Genomic DNA, 26,350 nt, shown 5'->3' on the forward strand with positions numbered 1-26,350 from the left:
AGTACCTCTATGACTGCAGCTCCAGGCTTGTTATTTCTGTAATATTTGTTTGTGTGTTGTTCTTTGGATGGGTTGTACTGGAATGTAAATTTCCAGAGGGAAATTCACATTCCCTCTGGGATTAATAAAGTATTTTTAATCCAATTCAGTTAAAATATAGAACAGGTTTACCTGGCATATTTGGCATCACGGCAGTTGGACCATAACTGGGAATTGCAGGGTTTACTGGTGCAACTAAAACATAATGTGCATTAATATAGAGAGTGAGGGAGAAAACAAAGATCTTTTCAGACATTTTAATAAAGTTCATACATTGAGAAAAGAGTGATCTGCGGGGAAAATTAATATTCCTATTAAAAATAACATCCTGCTTTTAAGTTTACCTGTTATACAGAAGGTATATGACAATTAAATCTAACAAAACAAGTGATTTATACTATAGTCACACTTGAGACACAGGACTGTGTCTTCCCTTTTATCTAGTGTTATGCATCTTGTTTGTAAGGCAGTAAGAAGAGCTGTTCAGTTAATCTCGTGCTGCTAAAAATGCTGTGCAATGACAACAATTCTAATCTAATTTCTAGTCGAATCATTTTGAGACTACTAGCACCAATTGGTCAATTTGATATTTTATGACCAATTGGCTGTCAAATTAGGTTAGTCACTTTAAACGGGATGAATATTTATGCAATGAGTTATTCTATGTTAAATGCATACAAAAATGGTCATTTTGCAAAAATCAGTTTGCACTTTGATATAGGATTTTTTTTAAATCCTTTCGTCAAAAAGCTAAAGTTTGTTGATCATGATTGATTTTTACAAGCAATGAAACATGTTAAATGTCTAAGAGGATTAATACTTTTAAGGAACTATATTTGGCAGTTTTTGCAGAACTTGGTCTGCTGCAGCTATCAGTGACATCATTATTTGTATAGCACATTTCAGGAAAATATAAGAAAATATAAAGTCATAAAAACCATCAACATTAGTTTCTTACCCAATTAGAAACCAGTAACAATCATTAGATTGTGTCATTGCCATCATCAAATTCATCAACGCACATCAAATATGTTTAATGTTCCAGTAATTATGGGTCGAAATCCATTTTAAACAGGTGGGTTTTTAGTCTAAAATTAAAGAAACTCAGTGTTTCAGTTGTTTTGCATTTTCTGGAAGTTTGTTCCAGATTTGTGGTGCATAGAATTTGAATGCTGCTTCTCCACGCTTGGTTCTGGTTCTGGGGATGCAGAGTAAAACCTGAACCAGTGTAAGGATTTTAGAACTGGGTGATATGCTCTAACTTCCTGGTTTTAGTGAGAACGTGAGCTGCAGCTGGAGGATTTTTAAAAAATTCTTGATTACTGCAACAGAAGACACTGTTGCAGTAATCAATGTGACTAAAGATAAACAAATGGATAAGTTTCTCTAGATCTGGTTTATACATTAGTTCTCTAATCATGCACATGTTCTTCATGTGATAGAAGGCTGGCTTTGTAAACTGTTATGTGTCTCTGAAGGTTCAGGTCAGAGTCCATCACTATAACCACATTTTGGGCCTGATCTCCTGCTTCCAGTTGTAATAACTGAAGCTGTGCATTGACTCTGGTTCGCTCCTCTTTAGGTCCAAAGATAATAACTTCAGTTTTGTTTCTGTTCAGCTGGAGAAAGTTTTGGCACATCCACACATCTATATGTTCAAAGCACCTGCTCAGTGCTTGGATGATTTCAGAGTCACCTGGTGACATCATGATGTAGAGCTGTGTCCTACCCAACTCTTTAGTATTAAATCATGATCAGCAGTGTCAAAAGCTGCACTGAGGTTCAACAGAACCAACACTGTGGTTGTTCAACACTCTGTGGATGTCATTGAACATTTTAATCTGGGTAAGCTCACTACTATGGTAACCATAGAAACCAAACTGAAAGACATCAGTTTTTGGTCATCTTTATAAAGAAATTTAACTGATTAAACTGGTTTTTCAAAAATGTTACTGATGAATAGATGGTTGGAGATTGTCCTGTAATTCCTGTAGTAATGATTTGTCCACATTGTTCTTTTTTTATTAGTAGTTTAATAACTGCTGGTTTTAAAGCCTGGGGGGAAACACCTGATGAGAGGGATGAGCTTACTGTTAAAATCAGATCAGATGGAATGACAGGCAGGACTTTCTTAAGGAAAGTTGTGGGTATGATATCATGATAGCAAGAAGTGGAGCTTAGTTGATTTATAAGTTCTTCAAAGCTTTTATAGTTGAGTATCTGAAATTTTGTCATTTTCTCTGCATTTGATATGTTTGGGATCATTGATAGTGGATTTGATATGGGGAATGTTTTGGTGAAGCCTCCTAACACAAAATCAAGAAGGTCTGCCTCAGGTCTTGAGCTCAGAATAGACACATCTCTTCCTTACCAGTAATAAAAATGTCTCTGCCCCTAGAAAATTCAGATCATCATAGGACATAATCTGAATATATGAAAACTCATTTTTGCCGCTCGAATGAAAAAAAATAAATAAATCTCATTATTGACTAAACTATTTCATAATAATTGTATAGTAATCTTATAAATATGACTTAGCCATCCTAAATAATACCATATTGTAATGGTGCAGTGCAAGGTTGCAGAGCAAGTTAGCGAGTTAACTTCTTTGACTTGAAGTAGTACTATAAAGGGGCCCTTTTGTGATGCTACCTAATTACAAAACCAAGAGTTACTTTGACAATGACTTAAAATAATAATCTTATTTTTCACTGCCAAAGCTGAGTCTTTTGCAGTTTTTTTGACGTGAGATTCTTCCAAATCTCGCAAAATTACAAGAATCAAAGCTATTTCTGATGTAATGTTCAATGGTGTTAGAAACAGCCATTTCTTTCTATCAAGCCTAACTTGCCTGATCCTCGGAATGTCAGAGAACCAATTAAAGTTATCTCACAATAATTACATAGCTCATTATTATGACTTAGCTATCTCATCTCATAATGAGATACAAGTTGTTTTTTCATTCATCAGAGTGCTGAAATGGGTTTTCATACCAACAAGTAGATCCTACGTACTGCACATCTGCCAAAGTTATGAAAGCGGATTGAACTTTGGTTATCGTTATGTGATCCTATGAGGCATTATATTATTCAATAACTGTCACATTATCTTTTCCTAATCCGCGTGGTTCCAATTTTATGCATAATCTGTGATGGAGCTGGATGTTGTGACCGTATAATTCAGAAAAACTTTGAGTCAACAGTGTAAAACATCCTTGACAATTATCCATGATACTGTATCGACATAATGGGTAAAATATAATTCCTTCAGAGAACAACATCATCCTAATCACTTACCCATGGGATAGGTTGGCATCGTCATAGGCATCCCTGAAAAACAAAGTATCCATTTCTAATTTAGCAACATTTTATCTCAAACTCAATGTAAAATAACTACAATTCTCTTAATGAAAAGTCAACTAGTTATTTCCATTTTCAACAATGAATTCTATTAGTTAATTAATCAATCCTCAATCTGTGTCCTCACTCTGATTTTCTAATCTTCATTTTTTAGTTTGCCTATCTTGACTATATAGTTTAAAAGCTGCTCTGTTAACAAATCAATCTTATATTTTTGGCCAAGAAAGTTTGATCGGTTTTAATTCAAAATGTAATCTTAAATAATACTACATATTTATGCTGTAAAATAACCTTTCATGCAAACTCACTCATTTGAGTAAGCAGATACATTAAGACATGCCTAAAATATTGACTATAAATTGAAAAATGGACATTTCAAAGTATCTAATGAATTGCATACATTTATTATGATGCAGATGGTCTGTATGATGCTTAATTACAAAAAAATACTTTACCACCTCCAAACATCCCAGGCTGCATAGGTCCAATTCCCCCTTTTCCTCTCATCCTGCGGTTTAACATGGCTACTCTGTCCATTTCCTACACATGAACACATTCAGTTTAATGTTTTAATTTTAAAGTTGTAAATGAGGAGGAACATTGTGGCAGGAAAACCTAAATAATACAAAGATTTGACATGTAGCAGGACTGAGTGAGCTTGCTTGTGCCACAATAAGCACACAATAAGCTTGCCTTCAGCTAATTAGGAAGAAAGAGTGAAGACGTCACTAACCGCAGGTCCTTGGTCTAGTACAGAGTCAAACAAGTCATCAACATAGGTCTCCATCTGTCTGCTCCGCCCTGCAGACAGATAGGAATATAAATTAGAAAGCGCCAGACAGAATCAGAAACATTACTTTGATTCATTTTTTGTAGTATATTGCTTAATTAGATTTGTTTAGATGTTTGGACCACACTGCCCTGTTGAGACCTACTGTTAACATGTGTTCTGGTTAATTCAGATGTGCGTACAACACGTAACAAGTTTACTCCTGCTATAGGGCCGTTTTCCTTTTTACTGTCAATACATGCATATTTGTATGGAGGACTACATAAAAGCAAATGCAACTGATTGTTCAATGTTGCAAATGTACATTCAGTGATGGTAACTGGTGCAAAGCCAGCTGGGTTTCTTTTAGAAAACTGTTTACCAATTTGAATAATAAACTGAACTTTACACTACTGTTTTAATAGTATGTATTAAACCGGAATGTATGCAAATGACTTTGGATCGGTCCAAATGATTGGACCAAATTGACCATAGAATTATTTTTGCAAAGTACCTTGAGATGACATTTGTTGCAATTTGGTGATATGTAAATGAAATGCACTGAATTTAACTGAAAATAAATATATCTGTATGACTTTAAAGAGATCAGAATTGAAGTACAGTCACTAAAAACAGTTTACTATCTACCTCTATGTCACAGAACAAATAAAAATATATTTAATTCAATGCCATTTTGATTTGTGAACAAACAGACATAATTTTAATTTAATTTAATGCTATGCATCTATCTTTCTGTCTGCCTATCCGTCCATGGGAAGCACATGTACTAGAATGTTCTAGATTTCTAAGTGAACATCTAAATTAATCAGACTACTTTGGAATGATATTCACAATGTTTGATTCAGGATGTATGGTTTGTATTGTACTAAATTCTAAAGAGATGTACATGGAATCCTTATTTTGAAGAAAGTTAAGCAAACCCAAATAAACATTCTGTTTCTACAATTATTCAGCCAATTAATAAAAATAAATTTAGTTATTCTTTGATCTAAAAAGGACATGTTTAGACTATAGAGAGTGATGTCTGGATCTCTCTCTTTAGGCTGCTGCCTTCACAGCCCGACTCCAGATGGATTGTCGGACGGATGAATGAAAACAGATTGTAAATACAATTCCTAAATGGATTTGGGAAATAGGATGGAAAAAACTTTTTCTTTTTTTAAATTAAGGAACAGCATGTAAATCTGTGTAAATAGTTTACATTTACGGAATGGCATTTATTACGACTTTTTATTTTGTCCCCAAGTATCTATTCAATTCCATTCAATTCAGTTTATTAATATTAATACTGATTTGCAACAATTTTCTCAAGGCACTTTACAAAAAAATGCCATTAGATGCCATTTCATGAATCTAAAAGTGATGAAATTAGAATGTGTAAATATGTTGGCAATTAACACATACGATCTTGTGGATACTCTCTTCCCCAAAGGTTTCCATCAAAAGGCGGCAGTCTGGGAGCTTGAGTGGAAGGTGCTGGTGGGATGAAATCATCAAAATCAGCAGATGGAATTCTGAAAAGAGACAGACACAGAAGATAACATTTTCTGTGTCTGTTAAAATGTACTCTAAACCCTGCAGTTGATCAAGGCACATTGCTAAGTATACTAACTCTGATTTTGCTGGATGGGGTATTTTATTACTGTAAAAATTCAAGTAGTTTAGTTCCTTTGTTTTATTTATTTTTTTCTCTTTGATATTTTATGACCAAATTAACATGACTGTAGTTTACAAACCTATTCAATAAGTTAGAATGTTATTTCAGTGTTATTTTATCTAAGTAACTCAGTTCACTAAATGAAGCAAATATGATTATGCCGAAGCCTTTATTTTAATTAATTGTGATAATGTTCTGCTTACAGCTAATTCACGATTTAAGATATTAAATCAGAACAATAAAAAAACTTTTTAATACAGAAATGTGAACTAAATACACATGTTTAATACCTGCTTAAAGGTTGTCATCTTCAAAAGGTACTGCTAGATATGAAATGAACTTGTTTGTCCTATAAGGGACAAAGAAAAGTTCTGAAAATAACAGTGCTTCACACTGTTTTACCTCTCTTCTTGGTTGCTAAATAAGTAGTCAGACTGCACAGAGGAGGGCGTCCCTGGTGCTATGGGAATTTCAGCTTCAGCTTCAGCTCCAGCCAGCAGATCCATGACAAAGTCTGAGCCTGCAAGGTCTGACCACCCTTCATCTGTAGCAAGAGTAACTGACCAACCTTGCACAGCCTCGGTCACCCCTCTTAAGTTACAACACCATACAGAGAGAGGGATAATCAAGAATGAATATAATACAGAACAATGCAAAATAAGGCAGTTTTTACAAATATGTTTTAAGAACAACATGGCTACCTGTAATAAAGAAGCCAAGAGGCCAGCTGCTCTCCTGTAGTCCATGACTCCACTTCAGTTGTCAATACCTCATCTGATGTCAGAGGAGATATTGTTTTAAATTGATCCTTCCTGTTTAGGTTCTGCTTAGATTTTTTAAATCTTACCATTGAAAGTGTTTACTTCCAGAAGCATTGTTCCTTTCCTCTGATTGGATGTCCACTCCAGTTGTGTGGGTGGATAGATGCGGGCAGTGGGGCCTGGGAGCTGCAGAGAGGTCAGCAGCTTGTGTTGGCATAGTGAACGATACTCTGCTGGACCATGGTCAGACACATACCTACAAGGAAAATAGGCACACATTTAAAGAAAGCAGTATAAACAAGTAATCTGACACAGACTATAGCAGATTAAGCAGCATTTTCACCAGATATGGGAGATCAAACAAGACAAATATGAGATGTTTTACGTACAGGTGTGTTTATTGCAAATATATGCTATCTTATTTTAAAATAGACTATATAAACAGGTTGTCTCCTTAGAATTGCATGCTCTCTATTTATCAACTTTTCCTTATTTTCAATTTTGCCTGCATCTTAGACTTTTTCAATCTAGGGTAATTTGTTTTTCATTGTCAAAGTTTTGAAGATGCTGAGATTTTTGCTGCAGATCCTTCTTCCCTTGTTGTTGCAAACAATTATAATTAAAATGCTATGAATCAGCCATATCATTTTAATTAAAGTAAATATAAAAAAAATAAGACTCCATTATTATTAAGAAAATAAAAACAACTCTGGTTAGTTAGTATGCATGACAAAACAGTCCATGTATCTTTTGTTCAGTTGATTTTAATTGATAATCAAAATAGAAAAATTTAAAATGACTTATTTCATGTGAGATTCCAAAAACACAATACATCAATGTCTTTGTATTTTTGACTTTATCCTTACATCAAAAATCAAACATTTATAAAACGTGTTGATGGTGAGACACTTTTGGAGCGTGTCTGGTGCGGAGGGAAAGCAATCTGAGGAATATAATCCCACTGCCCATCATTCATTCAGAGTCTTGCTGACTTCTGATCGCTTTAATTTAAGAATTGTTCCCTGACTGTTTCCTGATCATTGTTTATTTGTAGCTAATGGGGCTACAGCCTGTGGTGTTTGTTGGTGTGGAGAAAAAGTGACACGTATTCATTCACTGGATGTGGATGGATGTTCAGTTTTTGAATGGAATTCAAGCATTGTCATTTTAATAAATGACATCTAAAAGTAGATTATGACAGCAAAAAAGCAGATAATCTGAAGTGTAGCACCTACTTGAGCAATGCTTTGTCCAGTGTTGGTGAAGGTGTGAAAGCACTCAGGCAGCAGGCCAGCAGGAGCCATCCCCTCAGACTGTCTTGTTCCTCCTTTTTGTCCAATGTGTGGGACACTAACTGAACAAGGATCTCATCCCTCAAGGCCGGCTGTTGTTGGCCTTTCTCCACTATATAGTTACCTAACACCTGCTCCTGCCAGATGGTAATATCTGATTCAGCTAAAAATCGCAAGATCTGTGGAGAGGGATGCAAAATGGCGAAGATGGATTGATGGAATGACAGTTGACAGCATACAAAAAGATAGAACATCCAAACATCCTCATACCAGTTTGTTTATCTCCAAGGCCACTCTGGAATATTCAGGTTCCAAAGGCATGAGAGGTTTCTGAAGCGGGTATCCCTGAGGCTGGCTCCATGTATCCTGAGGACAACATGCAGTGAGAAAGACTAGTTGAATACATTAAATGCATATTTTTCATCCTGGGAACATGTCTGTATGTATTTTCTATGTATTTATTCTCAACTTTCACCCCTTAAAACCTGATGACTTTTTTTTTGACCACCATCAGAATAAATGGTCTGAACAATGAGGAGACTGTTCACAATGTTTCTTTTTAAAGTGAAATAAATGAAGATTGATAACACTTTCACTTCCTTTAAAAGACATTTTATTTAAAATCTAAGAAAGTATAGATTTTTCTTAAAGCCTAAGATTCAGTCTTTCCTATGAAGTACTGTACAACTTTCCCAAATAGCTGTGCCATCATTATAAAAAAAAATCTTTCTTGTTGTAGACATGCTTAGTTCTGATCTGTACTGACACAGAAGCAAATTGTATAAATCGGAATTCATTTCCTTTTGCACACATCTTCTAGCAGTAGAATCTACTTGCAAATGAGACTTCCTGATTGTGCAGGGTAAAAACTATTTCAGTCAACAGTATGTAAGAATTGGATTTTGACATTACTGCCTTCTTTGATGAATACGTTATGGTAAAGAACAAAAAAAATAACCACACATCACCAGAAATAAAAACCTCTCGATCACAGATTTTAGGCAGTTTCAGTACAAACAGCAAGAGACATTAAATGTAAATGCAAAAATTAGACCATAAAAACCAGTGCAGACCATATTTGTAAAAATATGCATAATTTAAAAGCAGATTTGTGAAGAGGAGCAGTGCAATACTCAGTAGAAGATTTCTGAACAATTGGTTTTTCTGATCCATATGATCTTGAGAAGTATTGCAAAATCTAGGTTCATTTTTATGTTACATAGTAAATCAAGAAGAGGAGGCATTAAAAACGTTGTCAGTGTAATTAGTGGGAACAAACCTTTAATGTAGACTTGGCAAAGCGAGAGAATGGATATCTGTCAATGTCTTGAGGAAGGCTCAGCTTATGTTTTGCCTTCACCTGTGGAGGTGCAACTTCTGTAATCTGTGATCTGTGGTGGCCCCCTAGTGGAAAAACAGTAATTATAGAAAAACTCAAAATGACTTATTTCATGCGAGATTCCAAAGATGCAACACATCAATGTCTTTGTATTTTTGACTTTATCCTTACATCAAATATCAAACATTTCTAAAACGTTTGATTTATTTGTTATATAAAAATAAACCCTTCAAATGGTTAGAACTACTTTTAGAGGATATGCAGAATGCAATGGGTCTGGCCCAGAGTTACAAATCTGGATGTACAGGTAAAATTCTCTGTGGACAGACTGTGTTTTTCCACTCCATATAGGGTTTAAACCAGTGAAGGCAGGCCAGGCTGTTGCACACAGAGGCCCAGCCAAAGATGGTGTTAATGGGACCCAGACCAACCTATCATGCAGCACCAGAAATGTAAATTGCAGGGGCAGCTTTACATTTGCCAAAATAGTCTAGCTGTAACAGATCTGAGAAGTAGTTGGATTTAGAAAACTGATGTACCACAGAGGTAAAAATACTAAAAGGGGAAAAATTGGGAAATGAAGTTAACTAATGTAGTAATTTCAGTACTTACATGAGTAAGTACGTATGCAAATACGCTCTTTACAAATACCATGCTACCATGTCACAGAAATGAGATGCTTTTTGGCCACGTGGACTTTAGCAACCTCTGAAGTCAAGAGCTGAGGGATACTAAGGTTCTCTCCACGCTAGTCTGGATTACTTCTTTTCTCTCTCTGGCAAATATGAAGTGAGGATTTTTAAAATCTCTTCAAACTCTTTTGATAATGGAGTTTGATATCAGAAATGGCCATTATTACAGCAAACAACAAAAAGCATTTAAAAATGCATGTTTTAGCAATTATAGGGCTCTGACTATATTTTACTGTGCACTCAAATGTTTAGCAAAGTAGTAAAAAGTAATAATTCCAGCCATACTATTTGTTCAGCTTTTACTAACATCAGTGACTCAAAGGTATAAAAGAACAAACTGAGCAAATGTAGAAAAATAAATAAAGAGACCAGAAACAATCTAAATACAGTGTAATGGTAAGAATCTTCAATTAAGATTTTCTGATCAATAGGATCACCTTGCTTGGAGTGATTTCCTGTGATATTATATGAACCCTATAATTTTTCAAATAGCTTCTTTCAAAACTTACCTGCTGCACTGCGGAGTCTGGCGGACAGCTCAGCAGGTATCTCTAACATCCCTACATCCTAAACAAAATATAATGTCTTTTTATCAAAATTAAAAATAAAAAACTTGGAGAAGAAATAAGTAAAGCAGAGAAATAATTTGCTCCTATTATCCTCTTACCATCCCTGACGAGATGAGCTTTGTCTTTTTAGCTGTTTTAACTTTGTTCTTCTTGTGTAATTCCTGAAATCAACAAGCATGAATCCTCAATTTGTAATCCTGAATCCTAATCCTCGTTTAATGTTCTTCATCTCAGACTTGCTGCTAATCCACTGTAGGACTCCTTATATGTGGGATTGTAGTGTTTGCGTTCTTTTAGTGATCTTTGTCCCCAATCACTGTCCAAGGAGTGTTTTCTATCATACCTATTCTTAGGCGCAGCTCCTGTTAATATACTTGTGTTACACCCATAATGTTATGGCCCCTCCTCACGCAATGAGCCACACAGTTCCAAAAGTCCAGCATTGCTGTCATTCTATCAGAACGTTTACAAGTGACAGAAAGAACACTATACAATGTGTGAGGGTAGCTCCAGCAAATATCAATATTGGTTTAATCCTGAGTTTACACGAAGTTTGTACATTCGAAAAAGTACAAACTTTACTTTGTACAAAGTACAACAGCAGTGCTTTAACTGCTGTTAATATTGATGCATAATTCAGTATTTGCATAGTGTAACATAAAATTGATAAAAGATTAAGACATGGGTGTGTGCTCCTATTGATGAAGAAACAAATATTATATAATGTTTCCACTAAACGAACACAAAGACTGCATAAGATTGCTTTATTTCTGAGGTTGCTTTCAGAAAAACAACACACTATCAAACCAAAACCATGTTTTATCAATCAGAGCCGACAAACTGATTATCAGGTTCTAATTTTATAATATTGGAATTACATGGCATGGGAAAGAAAGAATAGTTCAGAAAGAGAGAACGCTAAGAAAGAAAAAAGGAAGGACAAAAACAATTATAATACATAAAATAACTATGTATATTCATTTTTTGTAAAATCTACTATACAAAAGTTATTTTTCATCAAAAATAACTTTGAATAAATTGTGTTATTCTTGTAAACAATCTACAAAGAACTTTTAACTCTATTAATCAATCTATTGTATGTTTATTTTAGGTGCCTCTTACCGATAATTTATGGATTTATTATTATTATCATTGCTATTATTACTTGTTGTTTTAATTTCTTCACACGCTGACAATATCATTCAGTGCACCATAATTCCTTACACACTCTTTCACACATGCCCTGGCTCCAGAGTGTGGCCCTGGTGACCCGCCTCTGGGTGAGGGAACACTGTCTCCAATGGTTGTATTCATCATAAGGGGTCTTTGGGCTGCACTTTGTCTGATCCCTCATCTTGTGTGACCCTACCAGGGACATGAAGCCCCTGACAGCATAGCTCCTAGAATTACTGGGACATTCAAACTCCTCCACCATGATAAGGTGGCAGCCCGAGGAGAGGCAATAAAAGATATTGCATATTGTAATTAATCAAATCTACTTTGTTGGCTTCACACCAGATCCATCAAATTTTTTCAAGATTAATCCTAGAATTACCATATCAAAACAGACCTTTCATTTTGCTGTAGGTCAGTTTTGATATGGTAATTCTAGAATTGTCATATACATTGGTAAACTCAATTTAAAAAAAATCTAAACTAACTGCATTATGAGTTGTCAAAGGGCAACATTCACCCCCGAAAACATGTCAAGAAAGCATCTCACTATTCTGTGGTGGATCAAATGGGTCAAAATAGTTGCTCCTGTCTTACAGTCTGAAGAAATGAAGATCTGCATGGCATAAGACTCAGTAGGGACAGAAAATACAGTTTTCTTCAAACAAATTATCCAAATCAAGAAAATTGTCGGTATTTGTCCTAAAACTTGGAGACACATGTTCTTAATAATTTCTATGCATTATTCATATTAGGTGTAAAGTCTGTAAAGCTTGTATAAAACTGAACCAAAAATATAGCAACACAATTTATTGCTAGTAGAAACTAGAGACAGAAAACTATAAATAACACTCTTAAATCAACAAAGCACTGTTACTACATTTTGAGATGTAACACCCTCAAATGACATCAGTGAATGCTGTCGCCAAAGATCACGTTACTGAGCTTCAAGAGCTTACTAAGGCTCTTAGGTCAGACTTCAAGTCTCATAAAACGATAAGGAAACCTAAAAACCTGACTGGTAAAACTGAAGAAAAATGACATATGGATATTAACCTGATTTAGCTACTTAAAACACATTGAAACAGATTTAGAGGATGTATCAAACCTTGATGAGAAGAGAAAAAAAGAGTCACAGAGAAAGGAAATCCTTTTCAGTGTCTTGAAATCTGATGAAGACAAGTCTTTTCCTTATTAACCTCGAGTGTATAGAGTAAAATTGCTGAAATAAAAGAAAAAAACATGCTGAAAAGATTTCATGCACATATCAATGACAAAACAAGGAATAAAGCACCCTACCTGGTGAAACTGTGAAGCCAGACACCATATGGGCAGGTTTTAAAGAACAGAAGGAGAGAGGCAGTGCTGCTTCAAATTTCACTATGCCAGGTTAAAGTCCAAGATGAGAGTGTAGCCGAGTGTGTAGTCAGGGTGTGTATGCACACACAGGTAACATGATTAATGTAAGATAAGAATGGCAGTTAAAAGAAATAGATTAGTTTTTAAAAGGAAGTTGTTACCAAAGATTAAACATGAGAGTTTAACACACCCTCATGGAAAAACCCTTGATGTTAATCATATTTTACTGGAATATATAAAGATAAAAAAATATCTAATTGAGTCAAGTTTTCACCCAGGCTATTCAAATCTTAACCGGACAGAGCAAAATGACAATACACGAAATCGCCAATCTAATTGTTAAAAAGCACAGTTAAAACCTACACACTAAACACTAAACACTGTGTTACCCAATATAAGATCTTAACAGATAAATATTTTTTTAGAAATGACTTTATTGTCAAACAGAGACCAAGTCTTGTGTTTTTAACTGAAACAGTAGAGAACCATGTTTCAGTTAAAAGTAACTAAAGCTGCCCCACCCAGCTTTAATTTTGCGAGTGTAGAATAAATAAAAATGGGGGCAGAGTTGCCTTTTTAATGAGGAACTGCAGTTCAGCAAAAGATCATTTAGAAACTTACATTCATTTGAATGTGTTGCTGTCCAGGCCGAATCTTACATTTGTGGAATATTTACCATCTATAGAACTCCGAAAAATCTACTTAGTTTTCTATTCAGGTTTTATAAATTACATCATAAAAAGTTTCCGACAGCAAATGCAATGAATATCTTTTAGAAGTTACAGTATAATTCAGCCGCCCCCCTATAGGTCCGCGCCTAGTTCCCACTCCCAGGCCAAAAAACACACATGCATATTTGCCATGAACCCCCCTATCTGCGTTAAATGGTTCGTTCCTACTTGCAGCCATAAATTGCAGAGTGCTAGCTAAGGTTGAATGGAAGAAAAGACTCAAGGAAAGGAGAGAAATAGAATAAAAATCTGCCAATATTATAAAACAAAAAAAGTAAATAAAAAAAAAGATAGAATAAAAGAATTACACTTTGGTCTCAGATGGTTCTTATCTTTGTCAGAGGCATGCTATGTGCTTAACTGTGAATAGCAATAAAACTGGGTTGTATAACAGGCAAACAGAATTTACGGTATAATAAAACTTGAAAACATGAGGTTGCCAGGAATGTTTGGCTTTGGTTTAGCTGGGTAGAGTGCTTCTTTTGTGACACTTACCTTTCTCCAATGGTGCCTCTTAATTGTGTTCCTAGTAATCAGCATAACAGCCCAAAACTGGGTGAAGGACTGCCTCAAACGCTTGTAGTACTTCCTAAAAGTGGAAATAATGCAGTTACTCTTAAGAGGAAATTAACAAAGCAGGTGCAATTATTTTTGCAATGGATTCGAAAACAGAAATAATTCTATCCACAAATTCCTGCAGATGAGGAAAGTTTCTACCTATTTTATTTGTTTTATCAGTACTAAATAATGTTTTTGAACATGGGCCGCATTTCTCGTTTCATTTTTACCCAGGAAGCACATTGGCTAAACCGTGAGTCAAACAGTCACTGGGACTGACTACTAAATATTCCGTTGAGGGACAGTAACTTTAATATTACATACACCTTTCTGAACAGGCGAGGGCACACTTTCTCCGTCTATAATCAGACATTAAAGCGACTTGAAACCATTCCTCCCTCCCTGGAACCTCCAAACCAGGGCCCCCATGGGCACCCATCCGGGCCGGGGGTCAGCCGCCCACCCATAGCTCCGCGCCTGGTTCCCACTCCCAGGCGAAAAAACACACATGCATATATGAACCTCCCTATCTGCGTTAAATGGTTCGTTCCTAATTGCATCGCTTCAGAGTGACGCTGCTAGCAGCAGTCAGTGGAAGACACAAAGTGTGGCAGTTATTATGCTGCTATAAAATCAGGTTTTCAAAAAAAAGAGAGGTAGGGAGAGGTAACCCAGTGTGACTACTGTTTGCCTCCTTTTCACTCGCATTTCATGAATTAAGAAAAAACATTACTAACATATTCATATATTTAACTTGTCCCTTGGACCTTTTACCACTCAACAACAGATGAGTCAGTCAGCAGCAGTCCTAACCCACGTCCCTCCTGATCCGTCCTCTCCTGAGTGAAATTAAAGCTGCATTATGTAACTTTTTTATAAATATTTTTTTCACATATTTTTTAAAACTGTCATTATGTTGTGACAGTATGGTATGAGAGGTAATCTGTGAAAAATATATTTCCTCTGCCTTCTCCCTGTGTTGGAAACAACCAGTCAGTGGCAGGAGAGTTTTAGTGCTGTCAATCACAATCTCATATGGTGCTGCTCATCCTTCCTCCCCCCATTCTGCAGCTAGCATTGCACAGAGCTGTGCAGATTCAAACTGTGAATGCTCAGCATAGCTACCAATAACGACAGATAAACGGCTTCTTGTACTGATAAGTGAATGAGGCTAATTGACAGTGCTAAGAGTTCTGATTGGTTGTTTGGTCAGAACGGTGCATTACTTTAACCAGTAATAGTTCAGGAAGAAGATAGAAGAGATTGATTATTTTCACAGATTATCTGTCTCATAACAAACTACTACATGGTGACAGCTTTAACTAATATGGAGAAAACATTTTTTATTAAAGTTATATATATTGCAGCTTGAATAAAACGCAACTACATAGCATTTCTGAGAAGTCTGGATTGCTTTATGTGTAGTTGCACGTTGCTTTTGACTATTGCACTTGGGGAGAGACATTTCAGTAATCTAAAACTAATAGAAAAAAAAGCAACCTATTTGCATACTGGATCTGGACTGTTGGATGTAAACTTCATGAGCAGTAAATATTGTGCTAATTTATCAGCATTGAACCAAAGAAAGCAAGGCAGAAGCAAGGGTCCAAGGGTCAGCACCCTGCATGTTTTAGTTCTTTCCCTAGTTTAACGCACCTGGATAAAAAGATGGCTCATTCGAAGGCCTACGAAGAAAATTGACTTGCTGAGGAAATTGTTACTACCACCAGGGTGAGAACTAAAACATGCAGGATGCCGATCCTCAAGGACCAACTTTTGGCACCACTAGTCTAGGCCATTGAAGATCAAAAGTTATGAAATCTATGGATCGGTTGGATTGGTGGGTGGGTGGACGGATGGATAGATGGATGAGTGGGTGGATGTATGGATGAATGAGTGGGTGGGTGGATGGATGAATGAGTGAGTGGGTGGATGGATGGATGAATGGGTTGGTGGGAGGATGGATGGGTGGGTGGGAGGATGGATGGGTGGGTGGATGGATTGATGAATGGGTTGGTGGGAGGATGGATGGGTGGATGGATACCGATCCATCCTCCCACCAACCCATTCATCCATCCTCCCACCAACCCATCCATCGGTAGGTGGGTGGATGGATGGATGGATTGATGAATGAGTGGGTGGATGGATAGATGGATGGATGGATACAGAAAAAAACAGAAATTAATTGCAAATGTCCACTACAGAGTACAATTTTTCAACTTTTAAATACTACAATAAAATACAGTCAAAATAATTTATAGAATGTTTTAATATGATGCTAAGAGACTTATTTAGAATATTCCAACAAGGCGGGTCCTGCCGTGGGCAGTACGGCGTCGCCCGCCAGCGGACGCAGGGAGCTCGGGGGGCTGCTCACCGGCAGCGGACGCAGGGAGCTCGGGGGGCTGCTCACCGGCAGCGGACGCAGGGAGCTCGGGGGGCTGCTCACCGGCAGCGGACGCAGGGAGCTCGGGGGGCTGCTCACCGGCAGCGGACGCAGGGAGCTCGGGGGGCTGCTCACCGGCAGCGGATGCAGGGAGCTCGGGGGGGCTGCTCACTGGCAGCCGACACAGAGCGCTGGGGGGCTGCTCACTGGCAGCGGATGCAGGGAGCTCGGGAGGCAGAGTCTCAGGCGGAGCACAGGGAAACTCGGGAGGCAGAGTCTCAGGCGGAGCACAAGGAAACTCAGGAGGCAGAGTCTGAGGCGAAGCACAGGGGGCACTAGGAAGCTCGGTCGGAGCACAGGGGGCACTAGGAAGCTTGGTCGGAGCCAGGGGGCACTAGGAAGCTCGGTCGGAGTCCTGGGAGGCAGAGGCTCGTTCGTAAACTCGGGCGGCGGAGCCACAGGAAACTCGGGAAGCACGGAGAACTCTGGGGGCTGGTCACCAGCAGCGGGCACGGGGAACTCTGGAAACTGCTCACCAGCAGCGGCCACAGGAAACTCAGGAAACTTCTCACCAGCAGCGGGCACGGTAAACTCTGGAGGTGGAGACAGACGGCGCCTCGGCGCAGGGACCGGCGGCTGCTGGTTCAGGCGCAGCCTCGGCATGCCGCTGGAGGATCCGACAACTGCCGGAGGTAGCGCCGTCAGCCGCAATCCCCACAGCAGAGCTCCGCCACAGAACTCCTCCAGTGGAACTTCTCCGAACCACCGCCACGGGCTCCACCATCTAGTCCGCATCATGCGTCTCTCACCTACACTTTGGTCGGATCCTACTGTCGTGATTTGGTTTTGGTGAGGTGAGAGAGGATGCAGGCAGACCCAGGTAAAGTGATGATGATGATGATTTAATGAGGAAATAATCCAAAAGAACAGGTTGCACAGGGAGCAACGGGGAAGACAGGGATGTACACACGACGAGAATCCGACAACAGACAAAGACAACAGGTGGGACTAAATACACTGGGAGGGTAATCAAAGAAACGAGACACAGCTGAGAACAATCAACAGGAAAGACAGAGACTCACAGGGGAACAGGCAAACACAGAAAAACCTCAAAATAAATACACAGAAAACACAGATCACAACAGCAACCTGGATCTCTGGAGACACAAGTGGCTCTTTGGCTCACTTATTATATCAAATGATGAAATATTGCTCTGTTTTTTGTTTTGTTTTGTTTTTCATTCTTTTTCAAGTGTCGCCATGGGAAAACACTGACTATCCTGGCCCCTGTGGTAAATTTGGTCTGGAACCAGCCTCCAAACCTGACTCCTTATTTGTTTTAATACTCTGTAAAATACCAGATTGTTGACATAACTTTTAGAATTTTGGCTGCCTGAGGACACATCTTGAATATTAAATCAGGTGTTATGATCAGTTACTCCAGAGGTTCCCAAACTGTGGGGCGCGCCGTGCCATTGCAGGGGGTCGGGGGAAGGACGCGGAAAGCAGTCTGGATGAAAAAAAACAAAACATGAACGCTGTATGCGCTGGGTTTTTACCTTAGAATGGTCAACTCCTCTGTCAATTTGATACAGTAGGGGCTTCCGCACTTCCCATATCTGTGTCCTCTGTCATTTTTATCAGCAGTTAAAACTGTTAAATCCGTTGTTAACATGTCGTAACCCTGAGCCGCCTTTAAACGCAACATGAACGCTACGACACTCGCGCTGGGTTTACACCTGTGCGGCAGTGAAGGAGACCTGCTGCTGCTGTGTAGAGCTATGCAAGTGTGTTAGAATCATGGCAGCAAACCAGCAAAATGCAAAGAACTTTTCACAGTTTTCCCCCAAACTAACAGACTGTTGAGTAAAGCTGTTGGATGCAGGTAAAGTTAGCTAAAAGATGACTAGCTAGCTAATATCAATACAGCACCTTAAGCTTGTTAACAAGTAGCTTGTAGCTGGTGTTGTTGTCTATGTTCAGCTATGATTCATTTTGCCCCCAAAAAAGTTGATTCCCCCACCCCCCTTGTTCGTCTGGAGCAGGGACTGAGTATAACAAGGAGTCTCTAAGAACCCACCCCCCACCCCCTTCGCTCACACACATCGTTCAACCAGACAGCTATTTGTAAAGCCAGGGGGGGCAGAAATAGTTTGGAAACCACTGGGGGGGCCCAGGAGAAAAGTTTGGGAACCACTGAGTTACTCAGTACTTGAGTGGTTTACCAAATACTTTTTATACTTGCTTAATTAAACATGTATATATATATATATATATATATATATATATATATATATATATATATATATATATATATATATATATGTTTATATACTACTCTGATTGGAGTACAATTTTTGGGTACTCTAATGGACCTCTATGCATAAATGATTGCTTTATGGATCACTTTTTAAAAATAAAAAACACTGCCATAAAATATCTATCACTGGAGTGGACGCCCACCACATGAAAGTAGGGCGACACGCTTATTTTGATTTCTGAAAGGTGGCAACCCTAGAACCAACAAAAATAATAATCTCCGTAATTATTGTTTCAATTCTGTGTGTTTCTCTTCCATTACCAAAATAACTAGCAAAGCAGAAGTTTAAAATTAACTAATCAACCACCGCTGTATTCAGTTGAACGCTTATTAATAATTGCTAAATAAATATCAAGCCTGAAAACCTAATATCATAATGGAACTAAATGTTTTTAACATAATCTGTGCTGGGCTCGAGGAGTGCAGGCCGTTGCCGCAGCAACGGATGTCCTTAAATGTCAAAGAGAGAATAAAAAGGTGCGTGTGGTTTAGAGTTGATCACCTATTTGGGTTATTTTACCTTTGTTTACCTTTGCTGTGGCGCTTTACAGCCGCTGTAATTTCTGAATGTTCAATAAATGACAAACTTGGACTAATTATCTCGTTCATCTGTGAGTATACATCATTCACAACAAACATCAAACACGGTAAATATGTTTCATTAAGTATTTAACAGCGATAACTGTAAAATAAAATTGTCTAATTAAAAAAAACTTATTGCTCTCTGGCATCTTGCTTTGAGCTCAGAATCTGAGAGGTTTTTCCTCTATCAAACTATTTCTTTGTTTCTTATTTAGTTGAAATTTTGATGTTAAGACTTTCTATAAAAAGATAACCTTTTTCAAGCTTTATATCTCCACTGTTGTAAATGAGGCTCTAACAATCACAAATGACATTGAAATAAAATCCAGTCCAACATCTGGTTTGAGGTGATTCCTCTGGAACCTGTTGGAGGAAAAATATCTCAACTTCAGGATATGTGCATTTAAGTTATCAGTGCTCTGAGAGTGGCGCCATGTCAAGAAGATGAAGTGAAAGCTGGAGGATTTTCAGAACAAACAGGTCATGATGCTAGGCCGACTGATTATCAGCACAGAAATGCCAAAGCAAACAAAGAAGCTCCATATATATACTTTTGTTATAGTACCCCCAAGACTTATCACATTCACATGGTCAATTGGTGACATCGCCTTAGTCCCATCCTCTTCTAATAGAAAGTTACATGTTATGCTGCTGGATGTCTTCCTTTACTCTTTGATTCATACAGATTTAAAACCATGTCATTCATTAGCATGATGCTGACATTCATTAGCATGATGCTGAATCAATCTGTCAACACTGTGGTGTCAGAATGCCAAATTTCAATCCCTTGCCATTTGCATATGATTGGTTCTAAATTACACACTCATCTAATGATTTAACTAAACTGGATATGATTGATAATCCTCTACAATTTCCCCAAAAAGCCACTCCTAAGTATAAGGGGCTAGACACTCCAACACCTGAATAAGACATCATTCTCACTAAAACATAATTAATCTTGTAATTATGTTTATTGTTTTGATGTTGAAAACTATGTTGGTGAAGGCCACTTATTACAATTTTTTAATTGGTTTATGTTGTTTATTTAAACCTTACACTGACTTTAATGGATTTTAAAATCCAGGAAATATTGTTTGAATGAAGATAAAATTTTCTGAAAATTAAGCATTTTACTTCTGACATATTATACACTTAAGAAAATTTTAGCAAAAACATCTATTTGCATACCTAGCCTGATGTCCTCGGATGTGACTCTGGAGAACAATTGCTTTTTGTTTGAAAAACTTGAAATTTCTTCTACAGAGGAAACCCCTGATGTTCCTCTGGATGGTGACAGCTGCCCATGTCTGAGTGCTCTTCCATTTGTCCTCCAACTTCTGGTACAGAAACTCTTTAAGAAACACCTATAGACCCATTCAGCAAATGAGAAAAATGCATAAAAATAATTTTAGTAACTTAGTTCATTAAACGAAACAAGTGAAACGTACACACAACACTGCAGCTATATTCTGGTTGAAACAAATGCCTTGTATTGCCCATAAGGACCTGGAAATCTGTCCTGCATTGGATTGTCCAAACACAAGTTTCGGATGACCGCTCTGTGACCAGAACTCAGAGCCCAACTCTGCCAAGCCACAAACTGTCTGTGTGCTGCCTGTTGTCTTCACCTTCACCTGGAACTCAAGTACCTCAAGAAAGCCTGTCACGATGATACATTTTTCTGAGAGATTGTCTCAAAATTGATTACGATCAACGATTATATTGTTTGAAGACCATTTCAAACTGACGTAATGATAATGACATAATAACTCAAGCATATTCTGCCAAAAATAAACTCTTTATTTTCAAAAGAACACTTAACACTGGAACTGGTAAACAAAATAAACAAAACAACCAAAAACAAAAATAAAATGGACTCCGAGTCTCCATTAATAAAAAATGCACTTGAATAAAAACTAAACGCAACATAAAACCAAAGTGGAAGTAAAAACTACATTCAATCAAGAGTACAGATTATAAACTCTGCATGCTATATTGCCTTGCAATAATCATTAGGATAAGATTATTGCTCCAGCATTTGCTGTTATCATGATTTGTAGATGAGGCGGTGAGGAGAAACGCAGGTGAGCCCAGGTAGACATGATGAAATTATGTTTTAATGTGGTCCAGTAGAAGCCACTGGACCTGGTTGTTTAGCACACCTGCATCAAATGATGGCTCGTTAAAAGGCCTAAGAACATTGACTTGCTGAGGAGGTTGTTACTACCACTAGGGAGAGTGCAGGATGCCGACCCTCGAGGACCGACTTTGGACACCCCTGGCATAGACAGGGCTTAAAGTAAAAAAAAAAATCCTGAGCCTGAAACTTGTAGTTATGATAGAAATTTACTATAGCGTTGCTATTGCCACAGTTTAATAAAAAGTGTCTTTGAATAGTGCAACAATTGCTTCTAACAATACAATTAACAAGCTAAAAATTCAAACTTAAATAAGACTTCAGTGCATTTCAACTCAAAACAAAATGTAAAATGTCTGTGCCCTAAAGGTTTGACTTACAGGCAAAAATCCCTCAACATTATACAAGAGTCCTTTCAGTCAATGTTTTAGCAAGTAATTTAGAACATGCAACATTACCAACTAAATCAGTGTTTCTCAACCTTTTTCAGCCCAGCGCCCCCCCAGCCTTTATCCAGGTCCCTCACCGCCCCCACCAAAGAATTTGTAGGCTACTTTGCACCGACTATTTTATTATTAATATGACTATCACTATTGTAGATGTTTTGATTTGTATGCTTGTTTCTGTATTTATCATCAAAAATAATTTCCCAGAGACAAAAAAGTCATGGGAATAAAAATTATTTTCACAGGTCTCTTAGAAAAATGCAATTCAAGTTAAAATCTGTAGGTCTAACAGCAGCCAATCAGAGTGGAAAAAATATTCTTATTTTGTGCCATTTTCTAGTTGTTAAATATTCCACAAAATGACCAGATAAAAGATGAACAACATGCCAGTTTAAACTTTGATCTATTTGCAAACGACTCTGCAACATTAAAACATGGATAGAACTGTAACTACATTAATCATGGCTCTTCTTTTCTTCAGTGTTTCTGTCGGTTTCTGGTGGTGCAGCTCTGTGCTGCCTTCAGGAGAATGGGACATCAGAGTATCATCCATAAAACTTCACCCACATGACATTTATTGTGCAAACCAGAGCTTTCAGTGGAAAAACTAAAGTTCCAGGTCCTTTTAATGCATTACAAATATGAGACAGAAACATGGATTATATCTTTATATAGTTTATATAGTTTTACTGGACAGAAATTACAAAGAACAAATCTGGTTCTCAAATTCTAATGAGTCAAACTGAAAGTGTCATGGAGTCATCAGCCTCATGACATTAACACTGACAAGAAAAATAATATTGAAGAAATAAATATATCAAAAATAATTAAAAACATAAATAAGTGATCAGTTCTTTACTGTTATGGTCTGTAAGATATATTTATTCTCAGTATTAAATGTGGTCTCAACAAACCCATGGCACTTCAGCAATATTATTTTACCTTTTATCTGGAAATAGTGTCTGTTTATTCTTGCCATACAGTCTCTGTATTAATTATTGCTCTAAAGGTCTTGCCATACCAGTTTATTCCTCTGTATTTACTTTAGTTTCTTAGTTTATTCTTGCATTTTGTTCTTCATTCATTTCCCATTTAGTTTCATTTGATTAGTTTTATCCTCTCGGTTTATTGCTATGTCCACTTTAGTTTTTTTCCTGTTGCTAGATTTATTTGATCATTTATTGACTTCACCATCACCTGCTGCGCCTCCTAATCGTCATGTGTTTCACATCATGTGTTGATTTTTCACTGCTCAGCGTCAGATTCTGTTTTTATGCCATAATTCACGTCCAGTTCTTCGCTCCGTTTTATGTCCAGCTTCTCCTGTTTCAGAGTTTTGCTCAATGTGCGCGTCTTTTTTTTTTTGTTTCGTTTTGTTTTTACCTCTTAAGGTGCAGGGGAGAGGAGAGGGGGTGGGAGGGTTAGACTGACATAAATCTTTTAAAACAACGGAAACAATTTCTGCATTCTGATTATTTAAATTTAAAAGTGCTGTGTTGTTCTATCACACCCGTTTCATACCGGACCACTTACAGCACCGTGTTAACGCTATAAAATGAACGCTCTCTATCGTGGTATCACCCATGGAGGGATTTATTGATTTCTTTATTTAAATGGGTTCATTTTTCAAAGTGATACAAAGTCAGGGTATCGTGATTTTAGCAATTACATGTTTATAAGAGCGATTTTCTGTTGTCCTTCCATGGAAGCGGGCAGCATCCAGACGGACAATAAAACACTTTTTAATATAAGTTGCTGCTTTGACATGATCACATTGATATTGAGGATTTACAAAAATCCTCAATAAAACATAAAGTATTAGAAAATCTGACACCAGACAAAGTGAATCACAGCAACGTCATCAGCCGGTGTAACGCTGACCTGATGCGGTGAAGCTACTAGCAGGAGCGGAGCTGCGCCAAAAGCTACAAACACTGAATAGAAGGAGAGCTGCCATCAATACAGTTGCAGCCAGGCATGATTTAATGTTACACAATCCAGTTTTAATAAGTTGCTCAAAGTCTAAATTGGTATTGTTGTGCATTTAAGGTGTAAAGTTTACCTTCGACCAAACGGCCCCCAAAGGAATCCCAGCGCCCCCTGTTGTAAAAATGTCCTCCAACTTTCCGTCTTGTCCCCTTTCCTCTAGCCATGCCCTGCGCCACTTGTTTTTAATTCCTTTCCCAACTAAACATGTTTCTTTACCGGGTGAGACAAACTCCATCTTCTTTCATATCGCATTTAACCGCCGAACCGAACGCACGGGCTTTTTTTCTACAAACCGATTTACAGTCATTGGTCAAGAACACGGGAGCTAGAATTCTGATTGTAGATAATAGACAAAGATGTCTGCCAGTTTAGTTGAGGCGGGCCGTTTGGTCCAATGCTCGCTTTGCTTGAAAGTCTGTTCCCCAGACGGAGCTCTTTACGCCTAAGTTTCAAATGTCTGACTAAATAAATCTTCCTTATTTTAATTGTAAGTAGTTCTTTAAATATCCTGTGAGATGATATACTTACCCATGTATCCATAACAACCGGAACTTTCAATATCCAGCAAGTTATTTTCGCAATTTACCGTCTATTAAAGAGTGCCCTCCGGATTAATTACACTTTCTGCAGCTGCAGCTGTAAAGTTGCCGTATCAACCCGATATTTGCTGGAAAGTGCAACGTCTCCCCTTTCAGAAACCGTTGGAATTTTTCAGATAGCGCTATGTGTGGCGCAATTACGGTACTGCAAATTTAGATGTGTCACCTCCGGTCTAGAAGGGTCCAGGAGACTACAGTTTTGGTTGAGGCGGACCGTTTGGTTAAAAGCCAGAAATCCGGCCCCCAGCCGGAGCTCTTTAAGCCCTGCATAGACAAAGAAGGCATGACAACCCACACTAAATCCCGGGATCATAAGCTTCAAGTCTCACTTGTCTGTCACAATGTTGCTGCTGCAGCCTTCTGTTGTAAGGCTGCAGCAGCAATGTTAGTAGCTGCAGTGTCAAAAGCAGAACACAGCTCGTTTAGGACACTAGTAGCAAACTCATTAGGTGCACATATGGGTGTTTGCCTAGCAACGGAAAAGATCAGCTGGTAAATAAGCTTCCCTACCATGAACCAAAAAGAATGGGATGAAATCTGTAGTGGAGTGTATATGAGTGCTGTATGCAAACTCAACCTGCTTCATGTGTTCATCCCATTCACCCCCTTTAGGTACTTGACTAACTGGTCTGTTAAACCTTACCACCATGCCATCTGACATTGCATGATATGGAGATGTCCTTGTTTTGTATACACCCATACTTGAACACAGACATTTAATAAGGTCTGAATCAAACTGGCATCCCTGGTCTGTGTGTAGGGTGTGGGGAACAACATGGCGACAAATGTAATCCTCAAACACTTCACTACAGCTCTCTGGTCTGGAAGTAATCACTTCCAGACCAGGTTAATGTACTTCATGAAATAGTCCATTACATCAAGCATGTATCTGTTTCTATGAGTAGTGAGGGGCAATTCTGTGAAATCCATAGCTATTTTTTCAAACGGCTTTGAAACAACATGTTTCAAAGGGGCCTGCTGACAGGGTGTTGGCGGCAGCCGTGCCTTGCACACCACATATTCTAGATCCCACTCAGTTATATCTTGAGACATCTAAGGCCAGTAGCATCTGGCCTGAGCACATTGTAAAGTCTTTACTGCATCAAAATGTCCAGCAAGAGAATGGCCATGTAGTGCCCTGAACGCTTCCTTTTGTTGACCACTTGGAACAGCAATCTGCACAACAGGATAATACCTCACAGTTGATCTCACAATGTGGTGGAACCACTGTACATTTTATTATATGTGCTGTACAGTTTAAGAAAGACAATTGGGTTTTTCTGAGAGATAAATATCTGCTCCATAAAATTGCAGATTCTCCGACCAAAATCTAGAACTGCATTATGGAGTTGTAGAAAGTCCATACCAAGGAGAGTGCCTTCCCTGACATTCCTCATCACTTGCATATCATGGTGTAAAGTATGTGAGCCCATTTTAAGTCACTTCAATGGTGCCTAAAGTGTCCAAATTGTGGTCCATCACTGCTTTTGATAAGACAGTTTTTTCAAGGATGCAGCAATAGACTTAGTTTTTTTCACTTATAAATGACATATGGGAGCCTGAATCCAACAT

General features: G+C 38.0%; 1 protein-coding gene across 1 annotated transcript in view; it reads right to left on the reverse strand.

Annotated features, from left to right (window-relative positions):
* myo15b (myosin XVB) overlaps positions 1-26,350 on the reverse strand; it is a 192,967-nt gene that overhangs the window by 63,822 nt on the left and 102,795 nt on the right. Inside the window, exons 22-36 of the mRNA XM_081600474.1 lie at positions 20,796-20,971; positions 14,257-14,350; positions 10,597-10,659; positions 10,439-10,496; positions 9,178-9,302; positions 8,169-8,264; positions 7,842-8,077; positions 6,693-6,862; positions 6,547-6,619; positions 6,248-6,436; positions 5,593-5,702; positions 4,132-4,199; positions 3,857-3,938; positions 3,336-3,368; positions 172-234 (exon numbers count right to left, since the gene is read on the reverse strand). Of these exons, the coding sequence (XP_081456600.1) occupies positions 172-234; positions 3,336-3,368; positions 3,857-3,938; positions 4,132-4,199; positions 5,593-5,702; positions 6,248-6,436; positions 6,547-6,619; positions 6,693-6,862; positions 7,842-8,077; positions 8,169-8,264; positions 9,178-9,302; positions 10,439-10,496; positions 10,597-10,659; positions 14,257-14,350; positions 20,796-20,971 (1,636 nt within the window). The remainder of the gene's footprint in view (positions 1-171; positions 235-3,335; positions 3,369-3,856; positions 3,939-4,131; positions 4,200-5,592; positions 5,703-6,247; positions 6,437-6,546; positions 6,620-6,692; positions 6,863-7,841; positions 8,078-8,168; positions 8,265-9,177; positions 9,303-10,438; positions 10,497-10,596; positions 10,660-14,256; positions 14,351-20,795; positions 20,972-26,350) is intronic.

The sequence above is a fragment of the Poecilia reticulata genome, chromosome 19 (genome assembly GCF_904066995.2).
Source record: "Poecilia reticulata chromosome 19, P_reticulata-male-v2, whole genome shotgun sequence".
NCBI lineage: Eukaryota > Metazoa > Chordata > Actinopteri > Cyprinodontiformes > Poeciliidae > Poecilia > Poecilia reticulata.